At 41.4% G+C, this 13903-nt stretch overlaps 1 protein-coding gene across 1 annotated transcript in view; it reads left to right on the top strand.

Moving 5' to 3' along the window:
• SPATA16 (spermatogenesis associated 16) overlaps positions 1-13903 on the top strand; it is a 78221-nt gene that overhangs the window by 29656 nt on the left and 34662 nt on the right. Inside the window, exon 4 of the mRNA XM_065845036.2 lies at positions 6817-6901. Coding sequence (XP_065701108.1) covers positions 6817-6901 — 85 coding nt within the window. The remainder of the gene's footprint in view (positions 1-6816; positions 6902-13903) is intronic.

Below are 13903 nucleotides of genomic sequence, written 5' to 3'. Positions count from 1 at the left end.
ACATTCCTATTAAAAAAAAAAAAAGTCAAGATAATCCCATTAGCTGAAAAGCAAACTAGGTCTGCAAGTAGTAAACCTCAGCCCTCTGCATGTGTTCAGGTGTGCGCCCACTCTTAGTGAGACTTGAAAATGTAGCAGGTAAAAGCTAGGTGAATAATTTGCGTTAGTTTGTACATCCAGTTTTGGTTTTACAAAGCATAGAGCTGTACAAAGGAAAGATATATAAATAATTGGGGTTGTGGATACAAGCTCAGGAGTCACCAACTCACAGTCCACTCCTGCCTCTGTGCTTCCCACCTTTGCATCCTCCATGAGCTTGCTCTTGGGGAAAATAATATATATATATATATATATATATACACACACACATACATACATATATATACACACACGTATATATACATATATATATATTCTATCCTAATTTATTTCAGCTTAGGAAAACTGAAACATTTTTTTTAAATTTTACTTAAAGAATAAAACCCACATTGTTGTCATAGCAACGGACCCCCGTCGCCGTTAACACCGAGGATCCCTCTGGGCTCCGCGGTTCACCCCCCGGAGATTCCCCCCGCAGCCAGGGAGGGCTCTTTGGACCCCGTTATTTCGGGAGCTGCTGGGGGTCAGAGCCCAGCGCCTGCCCTGGGAGGGCTGCAGAGCCCCGGCTCAGCGCCGTGGGGGCCCCCGCGGCAGGAGGGGCGGCGCCCCCCGGGGCTGCCCCACGCGTGACTCCGACCGCTGGGGCCGCCCGCCCACCAGCGCGGCTTCGCGGCCGCGGGGAGCAGGGGACACCTCTCTGCCGGCAGGAGCATTGCACGGGGAGGACACGTCGCCCAGGAGCGGCAGAGAAAACGGGTTGTGCTTCCATAGGAAGGGATCCGGGAGCTTCTGCTGGTTTTGCCACCCCTGTCCTCCCCAGAGTCACACTGTGAAAGAAGGCTTCATAAATTAGGTCTAGGAAAGCAGCTTCGCGAGTACCAGCATCAGCCAAAGCCCAAAGGAAAGCCCACGTGGCCTGTTACTTAATTTGACACCAACATATGATATTAGTCTGTGTCTAAAATTACCAGCCATTATTTCTATGGCACACACATTCTTTATCGCTTGAGATTGAGTGTCAGACAACAGCTTGCTCAGACAGGTTCATGTCATAGGCAAGAAACAACCTTCAATACAACCTTCAACACCTCCTGCCAGGAGTAAATCCCAACACAGACAGTACAAGGTGTGTCCCCAGCCCAGGGAGCATGAGGTACAAAGCGATACAAGAGAGCAGAGCAAGCACCGGCCAGAACAAGCACGGACCATATCCCTCTGAAAGTGTCATTACATCTCTGTTGGAAGCAGTTCACCCTGGCTAACCCATCCCTTCTCCAAGCCACTCGACTGGAGCTAACACAGGCACTGGAGCCTCCCACACCTCCTGGGATCTGTATGGCACATCCATGCTGACTGCTGCTTGTTTCACACCAAGCTGTGGAGAGCCTAAGATCTTGCTGGGCTTAGCAACCTATTTTCTTGACCATCCCCTGCCACTTTAAAAGCCTTGTCCTTTCCCCAATGCATTGCTCAGCTCACATTTGTGAAGCATTCTCTGTATCCTTTGACAGCAGTTGCCATTAAATCAGAAATATTCATTAGTACTGCATAGCAATCTCCATGCAGTGCAGAGAGCTGTTACTTCCACACAAGCATGGGAAAAACAGTGATAAATATAATGTTTGATGTTCACTGGTAAAATATTTAAAATGAAGTTTTAGCCAGTCCTCTGCAACACCAAGATGTTAAGCATAGGTAACATAACATTTTGCCCCATTTTGGGGCCAGTCTTTGTATATGTAAGTTTTGACGTTAATAAATTTATTCCTGCTCAGTATTCCGTAATTCTGTTTATCTCCATCATCAAGTAATGAGCTAATATTTATTTAGGATATATGGAGATGTTTAAAAATTAACTGTTATAATTTTGTTCACTTTTCAAATAGGATGATTGCATTAAAATATCCATCTCTTACTTATTCTGGTCATAAGCATCACCTTCCTTTTCTAATATCAGAAGAAAATAAGAAAGATCATCCAGAAGACAGCAGTCCTCTATTTTTCATTTTGTCTCTCAGACTTAGTACTATTATATTAAAGATCTCAAATATCCAGATATCTGCATGAGGAATATTCAAGATCCTGTTAAACTAAAACAAATAGAAAAACACGTTTTCCAAACAGTGGGTCTGCATAGGGCTAGTATCACATGGCAGTAGCTGAGGCCTCCTATTAGTACCACTTGCAAGAGATCCAGGTGAGATCACTTGAAGTAGGGAGCAAAGGTCATTTTCTGTCACTTTAGCAGCAATTAGGGCTGAATAGCATAGCTAGGTGGAAGTTATTCTGATGTGCATGAGCTGTGATTATTCCTAAGGCTCTGCCATCTGCACAGAAATCACCCTCTCCCCTCCAGGGCTCCTCTCCTTTCCCTGCAGGGGAGCAGTCAAGGCCCAAGGCACTGACCTTGAGTCTTGCCCTCATATTTTTTTCCAGTGTTTACAGTGGTAAATGAATACACAAGCATTTAGCGGCAAAGCTAATTTCTTGTCTTCTTTGGCAATGTAGCACTTTGTTGCATTCCAGAAAACTCCGCACATTTCTTATACCTGTAGCACCCATTTTCTTGTCACAGACTTGCGTGGCTGCTGCCAAGGAGTTGGCTGTGTGCTGGCTGTTAGTGCCAGCAGCTGTCAAGCAGCACAAGCTACCTTTGACTCTTTTATTACAAGTCCTATGCGTGTCTGGAGATGGGCTGGGGGAGACAGTTTAGGATCTGCCGTGTGCTCTTTGCTCGCACATACAGAAATATCTCTTATTGTTCTGCACCACCAAGTGGCCAGATTGAGCAGATATTGCAGGACACCTTTGGATCCAAATTTATTAACCCAGATGGGCTTGGCTATGTTATGGAAGTTCATAGTGGCCCAAACTAGCAAATAGGGGAAAAAAAAAAAAAAAAGAAAAAAAATCTTTATGTTTTGAAAGAAGGAGGTGTCATGTTTTCTCTAGCATCCCCTAAGGTGTACCTGAAGGTGTATTGTCAGAACTACTTCAGTTCTCATGTCAAACAGAGCTCTTTGGTGGGCTACCATCTGAAGCTCAGGCATGTTTTAAGTGTTTTAAAATGGTAATTCAAAACTGGAAGATGGTTCTGTAAATATGAGGCCAATATTTCTGTACATCACATGAAGTGATGGTGTCAGAAGCAGGAAGAGAATGTACACATCTTTGTTCCTTACCATTGGAGTGTAAGTCAAATATCTTTAAAAACTGTAAAAATAAAATGTGGCATTTCATTCAGTAAAATGCATTACATGGTCTAAATGGGAGCTATTTTCCAATTTTTTTGTATCTGATGTTTCTTGTGCTCAGGAAGGTTCAAAGTTGAACTCTTAAGTAGTCACTCTAGAGGAACAAATCAGAGTGAGGTCTGTTACTGGCCAACATCGCTTGTCCAAAATCTCCACATGACATCACAGCTGATCCAAACTGACCTCAACAGAAATGTCCTCCCTCCAGCTCTTCACAAGCTCCCCATTCCCCAGGACCTGTGATTGCAGGAGGTGGGAAGAAGGACCTACTCCGGTCTTTACACACTGCAGAAATGCTAACATCATTGTGTATATACTATCCTCACAGAATCACAGAATCAGAGAATGTTAGGGATTGGAAGGGACCTCGAAAGATCATCTAATCCAATCCCCTAAGTCATATATAGTATATCTAGCATTCTAATATGATATATTTCATACATCAGCCATGTTGATAGCATGATGAGAGAAAAAGATGTTAATGAGAATGGCCGAAGATCTTAAATAATAATTTCCGAAATAGTATTTCTTTAAATACTATTTTATATAAGTCTCATTTCAGAGTGTGTCATGTGCTCATCAGTCTCTTACTGAAAGTCTTTGTTTCCTGGATTTTTATGGGTGGCATGGACAGGTAGTCCCCAGGAGTTAGGAACCCAGCTCAGTGCTTTATACCTTTGTGTATTTCAGTGGGAGCCAGGCTTTTAACCTGCCCAAATATCTCAATCAGTCCTTTGGTTTCTGGGTGTTTACGTCCCTAAATATTTTTCAGTGCCCAGCCCTGTAACCATATTCACACAGCGTAATTTCACTTGTTTGCCTGCATCTGGAAATTCAGCATTTTCTATTGAATGTGTCACTTTGGTTCTGTGAATTGAGGCTTGGAGGCCTCCAAAGAAAACTCTCTGACTTGGGCACATTTGGGGTTGGACATAGGCCATCCACATAGAGCCTTAGTGTTTGTATTTCTTTTGAAAGTGGAATTTTTGAAGTCCCTCATACGCTCCAAGGTCACAGTAGCAAGCATTGGACCTGACCCGTGTGTGCTCTCTGGTGGCCGAGGAGCGGATAAATAAAATTGGGATGGAGACACTCAAAGGGCTTGGAGAGGTTTTGTGTATGTGCATTGCCAGTCCTGATGTAATGCACAGCAGTACAGGAGAAATCTAGCAGGGATAAAAGCAGATGTTGAAAAACTAAACACGAATGCTTGAAATGTAAATGTGCTTCTGATTATTTAAATAAGAACAAATTAAGAAGGAAGAATAAAGAGGAAAGGCATTTGTCGGGAGTGCAGTGATGCCTGGAGACCTCTGCCATGATCAGAGTGACATTGTACTGAGCATGCTGCGAAGAATTAGCAAAAGATTGCGCCAGGAAGACTCACACACCAAATAGATAAATCAAATATGATCATTGCATTTTGCAGCTGATGCTGAGAAACAGATAAGAATGAAGCCTTGGCTACCGCCGAGGAGTGGGACATTGCAAATTGGATGTCATGTTGTGCTGCTGGTGGGATGGATCCCCAATTAACTAGTCCGTGGCCTGCAGTAGAGATGGCAAAGCATGGTGTGGGTGTCTGTGTGTTCAACACGTTCCACCCATAGCAGAGTTCCCACAGTGACAGGATGATGCTCAGGGTTAAGGATTTGCCAGTTTTAATATTTGAAATGTCAGTATTAGGGGGGCACTATGTCTTTAGGAGCCTAAACTGTACATGATGACTTGCAAACGCCCTTTGACTCCAAAATAGACAAGGCTTTAGTGCTTGAGAATTGCTCTAAATTCAGATTGAAAGTCCCTTCTTTCTGGTGAGGTGGCTGCAGGAAGCCACCACCACTTGTGTACACTTCTGGGGACTGCAGTACCAGCTACTGCCATTGTCATGGGAGCTGAAAGCTTTGCAGACCACCTCTAGTAGACCGAAGGTACAGAATAACGTGGCAGATTTGTTTTTCCCCATTTTTGTGCGGCATGTTTATTTCCCTTTTGTGTCTCAGGACACAGTGGATGTATTTCCTTAGAACTGTGGCTGGCATTGGGTCAAGCAGGCAGAGCTGGATGCTTTGCTCACCTTCTGTGTTTCATCCATAGGATCCATATGTCATTCCTGGGATTAAACCCTGGCACCATTTGGAGTCAATGAGAGTTTTGCCAATGATTTTCAGGGCAATGAGGATTTCATCCTTTGTTCATCCTGTGCCGGCTGGGCTAACGATGTTCAATTAGAAGCTGCTTTTTGTTCTAGTGCAGTCAAGAGAATCTTTGCCAATGGTTTGAATGAGCACTGGATAAAGCTTATGGCTAAATCCAGTCCTTATGCAGAAATCCATGGATCCTGCTGAATTACTTTTCTCCTGGTGAAATTAATGGCAGCTGTGTGAGAACATCTAAGGGAAGATTTAGTTCCTGGTTGTAACAATATGTTACCCCCAGATACTGGGCCTGCTTTGAAATGTTTATTGTTAAATCCATGTATTTTTGGTTATATCTCATTAAGAACATAATACAGCCTTGGAAAGTACATTCTGAAAGGGTATTACAACAGGATTGGGATTACCGTTTGTGAGACACTTTTAACTAGGGGGAAATTTCAAATTCAATTTACGGTAATGTCAAAGCACAATTAATATATAGGCTATGATAAGGGGAACATGCAGAAGTACACATTGATAGCACTACATCAACAAATAAACTTTTGGTGCTAGTAATTAGGTACACAAGATTATTATATGTTTAATTGACTAAAGTGACAATTTGGAATTACATCTAGTCACATTTAATTGGATTTGGAATCTCTAGAGGAAAGGAAACAGAGCAGTGTGGAGAAGCAGCCATAAAAGCAAACTGATTTTCTAAAGTCTGTTAAGACTCTGCATTAATATCCATTGCACAATAGTTTTTTAGCATCCCTCAGTCTGGAAAGAGTAATGCAATGATTGTCACAGACAGTGGGAGTACTAAAGCATACTCAATTAGGTAGCAAGATAGCTGATTACTTTTGGGTTGGGTTTTTTTAAAGATATAGTTTAATCAAAGGTGAACTGTGTCTGTGTTTGCCGTAGACGAGTGATATTCTCAGCCTGCCAAGCTACAGAATGTTACATGTGTTGATGCTGTCCTGGAAGAAATGTACTTAGATATAAGATATTTTACCCACATATACTTTAAAGGGAAAAAAAAAAAAAAAAAAAGGCAGACTAAAATATTGTGTAGCAGTCATTAAATATTTGCTAAGATTAAAATATGGAAAAGCTATTAAAAGAAAATGTAGGGTTGTTTGCTTGCAGATAGTTTAACTAGCTAAAAAATGTTTACCAATGTTTGTCTTAAAGTTGAAGCTATGTGTAATCTTCTGATACAAACCTCATGTTATAAGCTTTTAATATTGCCTTCTTTAAGTACTGTTCTATACATCCTTCTCTCCCTGTACACTCATTTATTCTGCTTTTGTCACCAGGAGCGCCATGATTGCTGACTATATGTACTGGCTGACAGGAGGCACTGAGCAGCATATAAGCAAGCTCATCAAACTGTATTGGCAGGTAAAAATTGATAGCCCAATGAGGAAGGAGGTGCCCATCTCACTTTTAAGACCAAAATGAAGGATTACTGCTTAAAAGACTGCCGACAAAGGTAGCTCTTGGGCATATCAATCAACAGGACACTGTACGGTACTACCGTATTTATAATGAAGTAGGTTTTCTTGGACTAATTTTAAGGGCAAAATTCAAGGTTGTTAACCCTTGGCTCATACTTCAATTTTATGGGCTGCTATAAAATTTAATTCTGGATACTGTATAGTCCCCTAAGCTATTTTTTGTGAAGTCTTCCTACCTTAGTGACACTTTCCTTTCACGATTTGCATTATACTAATCCTCTGACACCTTTCCAAACTCTTCAACTGGAAGGGGAGGAAAAAATGACTGTAAGGAATGGTCTCAGAGGAACCTAAAGAGCTCTGTGAAGGATGGCTAGGTAAGACCGTGGTCCACAAAGATTACTTATGTGGGCAGTAGACCATTGACTTCAATGAGACTCGTCTCTTCAGTGATACTTATGTGACATGGCTGTTCAGCCACATCAGCAGAAATTTAAGTTTAAGGGTACCCCCTTCTACTCTGAGGAGAGTTCTCCCACACTTGGAGGTGAATAGACGCTAGATCCTTTGCTGGGAGAGGCTTATTGCTGCCCATGGTGTCCCAGCCTTTGTAGCCCCCGTTTCAACACAACCAAAGTGCATTTCAGAGGGAATGCAGCCTTTGGGCTTCAGGCGGTGGAAGACCCTTCTGCCTTCCAGAGTAGACTTGGCCCTCCAGTACTCCTTGTCCATACAAGAAATGTAGTGATGCTAGGAAAAATAGATGTCCCTTGCAATAAAATTTCACAGTCTGATTATGATACCATCTATTTTGGGTTTATTCTGTGAAAACATCTGTGACATCTGTACTTTATGTGAAGTAGTGCAAAATATGTCTGAGATAAGCAAGAGTAATGAAGATCAGAACCTGGTCTTTTACCTTCACTCACATGGTAAAGTCTTCCTTTTTAAAACTATTATTAGCTGCATTCTTATTGGCAAAATGGAATAAATCTCAGTCCTGGGAGCTGCTGAATTTCAGTACTGCTGTGAGTGCAAAGTGCATCTCATTCAGAGAATTACCCACTGGGCTAGTGTTTGCAGTGCCTGTGAACTTTCTTATATGCTTTCCAACAGAGAATTTCTTCTGTACAGAACAGTTTGATTTTTTTCCCCACTGGGTCAGAGTCGTTTTAAATCTTGAGTTCACAAATAGTTTTATGAAGGGGTCATTTCTTCAAATGGAATGTCTTTTTTTGTCTCTAAACGCTGGTAGCCATTGACTTTTCTTCTTGATGTCATGGACACGAAGCTTCAAAAAATAAACCTTTAAAGGAGGAGCTGTCATAGCTGTCCTCTCCCACAGGGGTTCAGACTGTCCTGCCATGTAACAGGGCTGAAAAAGTGGCATGAAGGGCAAGATTCATCATGATGCCTCCTCAGAGAATCTAAATCAGAAGCTGTGGTTGGGCTAAGGTGGGAATGAACCAGACCAGAAGCGGGGCTGCTGAATTGCTTCTAGCCATTAGTGTCATTATACAATATTAGTATCATCATGCAAAATGAATTTGGCCCTGGTAGCCATTTCTCTTCCTGATGGAGCGTTCACGTGTGGGCCTCCTGGACCCACATGATACCAAGAGGCACCACCGTGCTCTTTGTGCCCCATTCCCACTCCTGTTCTGCCTTTCGCCTCAACCAGAGCTGCTCTCATCTTTGCCTGCAGAAGCTCTGAAATATCAGTAGAGACCTAGCCATTTGTTTGATCCCCCACCGTGCTTGATTTTTGCTGGAAGATGGAGGTTTCTCTACAGTTTGTACCTTTTGTGCGTATGACTTAGCGTGGGCTCAGGATTCAGCCGTATCTAGATGCTGACATACATGGTTGAGGCAGCTGGGTGCTCGGTAGCGCTCCCACTCAAGTTAATAGCTAGCACTTAAGAAACGCTGTTCATGAAGATATATGCCCAGCACCAGCAACAACCTTTTCCTTCCCGAGCTGATGAGTTCTGTGCACTCGGCACCAGGGGTGACTTCAATGTCATCGGTGCACACAGCAACAGTTATGCAGTATGATGTAGCATGTGACACTGCACTGGGACTTTCCACCACAGAGAGACCAAGCAGAGGTAACATAATCTATTTTATTAATATTCTCTCTCTTTCATGTTGTAAAGCTGAAAATAACTTGTCACGACTATACATGCTCATGTGGCTTTGTAACCAAAGCAACAGCTATTGATGCACGCTTTTCTTGCTAACTACTCCTCTGCCCCAGAACTCGCTAGTGTTGGTTCACAACTGTGAGCAAGGTTCTCTGAGGAGGAAGGGAATAGACAGTGAACAGGACGGTTTGGTTTTTACTTTTGTGAAAAAAGATTTTTAGATTAGATATGTCACTCTCCACTTTGATCAGCGGGTCATGTACATAATCTTCTGGTGTGTCACAGACTACTTTTGTTTCTTCTTTTCATGATTCTTTTAACTGCTGGAAAAGGCTTTTCTTCCTCACAGTCTGTCTTCTCATTCTTTCATAAATTTGAAACATCGTACAGACCACTCGAATCCTTCAGCTGATGCCTTTACTGCAAAAAAATCAGGTCCTTAATTCACACCTGCAAAGCGCTTTATTATTTATCCTGCTTCTAAATCAGTGTTTTTCTCCCCTGATCTATTCCTCCTGCTCAGAGCAGTCTTTATCTTGTATCTCCTTTGGTTTTCATCTCCTGGTTTTGGTTTTATACTTTCCTTTGAACTACTTCTATCCCTGACATCAGCTGTGAGGAGTCCTCTTTCTTCAAAACTCTACTTAAACATCCTCAAATCACTCCCCTCCTCATTACTACCTTTTACATACTTTTTCTTCTTCAGCAGTGGTCTGTTCCATGTGATTCTATACCTCCTCTTAGGCATACTGCAAGGTTTGTACCATCAGATTTTTAAGACCAATGGGATCGTAGTGATGAATTATCTGACTTCCTGCATAAAAACATCCCAGAACTGCACCTTCACCTTCCTGCACTGGTGCCAAGAGAGGCAAAGCAGAGACTGGTTTTGAGAAAGTTATGGAATCCCCATTAAACAGTTTAATAATATAATATTTACCATAACCCATCTAAATTATGATTTGCTGTTTGCTTGTTCCCTGTTTCTCTCCCAGTTTACAAACTGGGATCTCACTTGTGTAGTCCAAACTCCCAGCAATTTATATTAGACGTTCAAAAGCTTAGAGATCCTTTAGTACTTGTTATCTTCTCCCTGTATACATACCTATGGATCATGATCAAGGCAACTTTGAATATTCTTTTTTATTAGTTTTTTTATTAGCTTTCTTTGATTATCCCCTTTAACATAAACCATCTATTTCTGGATATTCTGTACAGCAATATATAATAGCTAATGCCCTGTGTTGCTTTTGAATATTAATACCTGTCTTCCATTCTATTCTGAGATAAAGATATAATGCTGATGAGAGGTGAAAAAGTAATTTGCAATGGATGATATTATACAGCAAGTTGGGCCTTTTTCTCTGTTCAAATATATTATTCTATGGATTAAATATATACATTCCAAGTTAACATATAATCAAATGGATAAATGGATGGGCTTTTTTCATAACCCACTACAGAGAACACACTGATTTGTGTATTGGCTGTTAGATTAAAAATAGGTGAGTTAAATAGAGTTAGCCACAATAAATAATAATGTGGAAGTTATTAAACGTATTATGGTAGATATCTTCAGAGTGGTAGCAGCAAGACGAAGTTTACATTTACTTATTACTGTAGTCAGATAAGCTCCCTAGCATTTATTGTCAGCAATGCAATTTCTCAGCTGGTGATAGCAAAACAAACAATAGGCTTCAGATATTTCATCCCACAGAAAGAGTCCCTCTCCAAATTCTCCAGTTTTACTCATACCTTTGTAAACTACTTGAAACCGTGCAGTATACTCTGGGTGTTTCGTTCCATGAGTAAAAATATATCACGCCCATACTACAAAGTAAAAAATGCCTAACAATATCAAGCATGAACTTTACAAATATCTTTAAAGTCACAACCTTATTTCACCAATATCTGACACAGACATCTTAGTATAAAGTGCCTTTACTATGTAATTTATAAACATCTCAGGCTTAAGTCATTAGCACACTACAAATTTAATTGCTTTTACTATTCCATTGTGAAAACTACGTGGCCTATTTTATACTGAAGGTTCTGCTTTATCATCCCTTATGCACCTATATCTGAAGTTAATCCCATCTAGCCCAAGTCTTACACTAAGTGCCATTGCACCAGAAACACATCGGTTGCAACAACTATCAGAACCCCAGGAAGGCATTTCAAAGCTTGTAGGTTCATACCTCAATGCTTCCATAACCATCTGTACTAAAAGCCATCTTGTGTTTCTGAGAATATTTCTGTTAGCTGAACTCAGCATCACAGAGAAAGCTTGCAGTAGCACATGCATTGGCTGACATGGAGGTTTGGGTATTCAGACATTTGTTTTGCTCTCTTCTTGCTGTTGTGAACATCAGGTGCTTCCGTTTCAAAAAGCAATACACACACACATCACACAATATAGCAAACAATAACCCAGCCCTGCAAGGTGGCTGAACACCTACAGTGCGGCAACGAACGCTGTCAGCTCCTTCAGAGCTTTATCTCACGCATTGTGGGGTGATGATGCAAGGAAAGAAAGGCAAAAGGAAAAACCTCTCGGTAGCCAAAACCACCTCTGCAGTCTCAGCCGGTGACGAGGGCCGTCAGCAGCCCTGCCTGCTCAGGCCTGACCCGTGTCCTGCTGTGGAGTGTGAAGCTTCCAAGCTGGCAACAGCCAGGATGTTTTGCAACCCTCCCGATGGAATGACTGATAGGAGCTGACAGGCAGGCTCCCTGGGCAGCCTGGCCATCATATCACTGAGAAAATGTGTTTCTCGTTTATTCTTGAGGCTATTTGAGCAGATCATGCTGTGCCACACTTCACTGCAGAAAAGTCCCTTCTTCTATCAAATCTGGGGGAAAATCCCATTGAGGTCAATGACTGTTGTAGGTAGAGGCAGACCTGAGTGCCTAATATTAGTGTAAGTCTGTATTATCTCAGAGGTCGGTGGAGTTTGTTGCTGCTTTAAGTATTCATTTCTGAATTTTGTCATGTCAGAAAAGAAATAATGTTTCTCATCCCTCTTCATAAAAACAATAGGCAATCCCCTCTTTCTGTATCTATGGACCTTTTGAAGGGCAACATTTGCCTTGAAGCACTGAGTTTTTAGTTTTCTTGTGGAAAATTGGGATGTAATGATTTTCCTCATGCTGTACATTACAAGAACAATAAGATTTTGGCCCATAAACAGGAAGATCAGTTCATTCTTAAGACATTGCACTCGTATCCAGACAACCTCAGTGCAGCTTCAGACCAGTTCATGGGTTTCCTGTGTTCTCATTGCATCATAGCTGAAGCAACCTGTTAAAAATAAAATTATTAACATTTCTTCAGGGCACAATGGGCCTCTTCACATGTATGCCCTTTCAGGGATTCAGACCAGTCTGACTTTGGAATACACTGTTTGTAAGACCTAACTCTCAACTTCAAAAACCAGCTTCATTCTGCTCTCAGGTACCCTAGTAAAAATACGGAGTAATTGAAAACTGGATCAAGAAGGCAAATAAAATAACACAACAGAGAGTTTCTATCATGTTGATACTTATTTGGGAGCTTTTTATTGCTGTTGTTATTGCTGATATTTCCATTCCAGAAACAATTCTGCATGTACAAAACCGAGGTATTTAACATTTTTCTTGTATTCTTTCTTCTTTAATAATATCTACTTCCACATATTTTCTACCTACTTCTGTTTTTCTAGTACCAGATCATTCACGGTAGAATAAGTGTTGCTTGAATCATACTTATATTTACATGCTAAGAGAAGTTATTAGTTTAAATGTCACAGTTATTAAAACAGATGGATTAATTGTCTCTAATTTCAGGAAAGGTGGATTCATTTAATGCTACCTGAATGTATCAGGCAACACATACCTTGCTGTAGTTGGTAGCTGTAGAAATCCCAATATGAAGCAAAATACCAACCCAATTAGGGTTTAAACGGTTAACAGAGGCTCATAAACCATGACTCAAAGATGCTCAACAGGAACAACCTGGCCAGCAAAGCTCCACACCATTAAAAAAAGCCTACAGGGCTGCTCAAAAGTAATGTGCATCTTTCCCAAGTAGAATTTTCAATTCATTCTGGCTTTTACTGAGTTGCAAAGCAGAGCTTTAAGATTTACAAAAGAAACCTGAGAAACCAGCATAGAAAACCAGCCATTTTGTGCTGCTCTCAGGCTCTTATTGTTCCCTCCAGGTAAAAAGGTCCTTAAGAAGTTACACATTCATTATCGTCTTCCCTTTCTTTGGGGAGATGAAGCTACAGGCAGAGGTTTGTACCGTTCCCAGGATCATTACTGGTTATGTGGCTTTCCAGCTCCACATCTACTCTTGAAGAACTACAGAAGACATCACACAGAAATAGATGAAGTCACTTTTCAGAAACATCTCTATATTCAGTCAACGTGTCTTCTACTGAATTAGCCACCGTTCAGCCACATAAAGTAGTTTGCTAATGCAATGACTCAGGCATGATTTCCTGCTGCCCCTTTGAACAGTGCTGTCCATTTTACAGTCTAACCACATCAGTCACCATCTCTGGTTGTCTGATTCATCTCTTCACATTTAAGTCAAGTTCCCAAATGATGTTGAGCTCAGTGCCAGGAAGGACTGACATCTCCTTCAGTAATTTTCTGCATTTTAGTTGCCTTCTATATTTTTTTTTTTTTCCTCTCTCTCTCTCTCTCTCTCTCTGTTTTTGGGCTACAAGTCCTGACAAGCCCCGACAGCAAGTATTCCACATGTCTCCCAGGAACATTTCCTTGCCAGGGTCACTCTCTGTCTCTCAAGCACTTGCCTGGAT

The sequence above is a fragment of the Patagioenas fasciata genome, chromosome 9 (genome assembly GCF_037038585.1).
Source record: "Patagioenas fasciata isolate bPatFas1 chromosome 9, bPatFas1.hap1, whole genome shotgun sequence".
Classification (NCBI taxonomy): domain Eukaryota; kingdom Metazoa; phylum Chordata; class Aves; order Columbiformes; family Columbidae; genus Patagioenas; species Patagioenas fasciata.
This window is presented reverse-complemented; position numbering and strand designations above follow the sequence as displayed.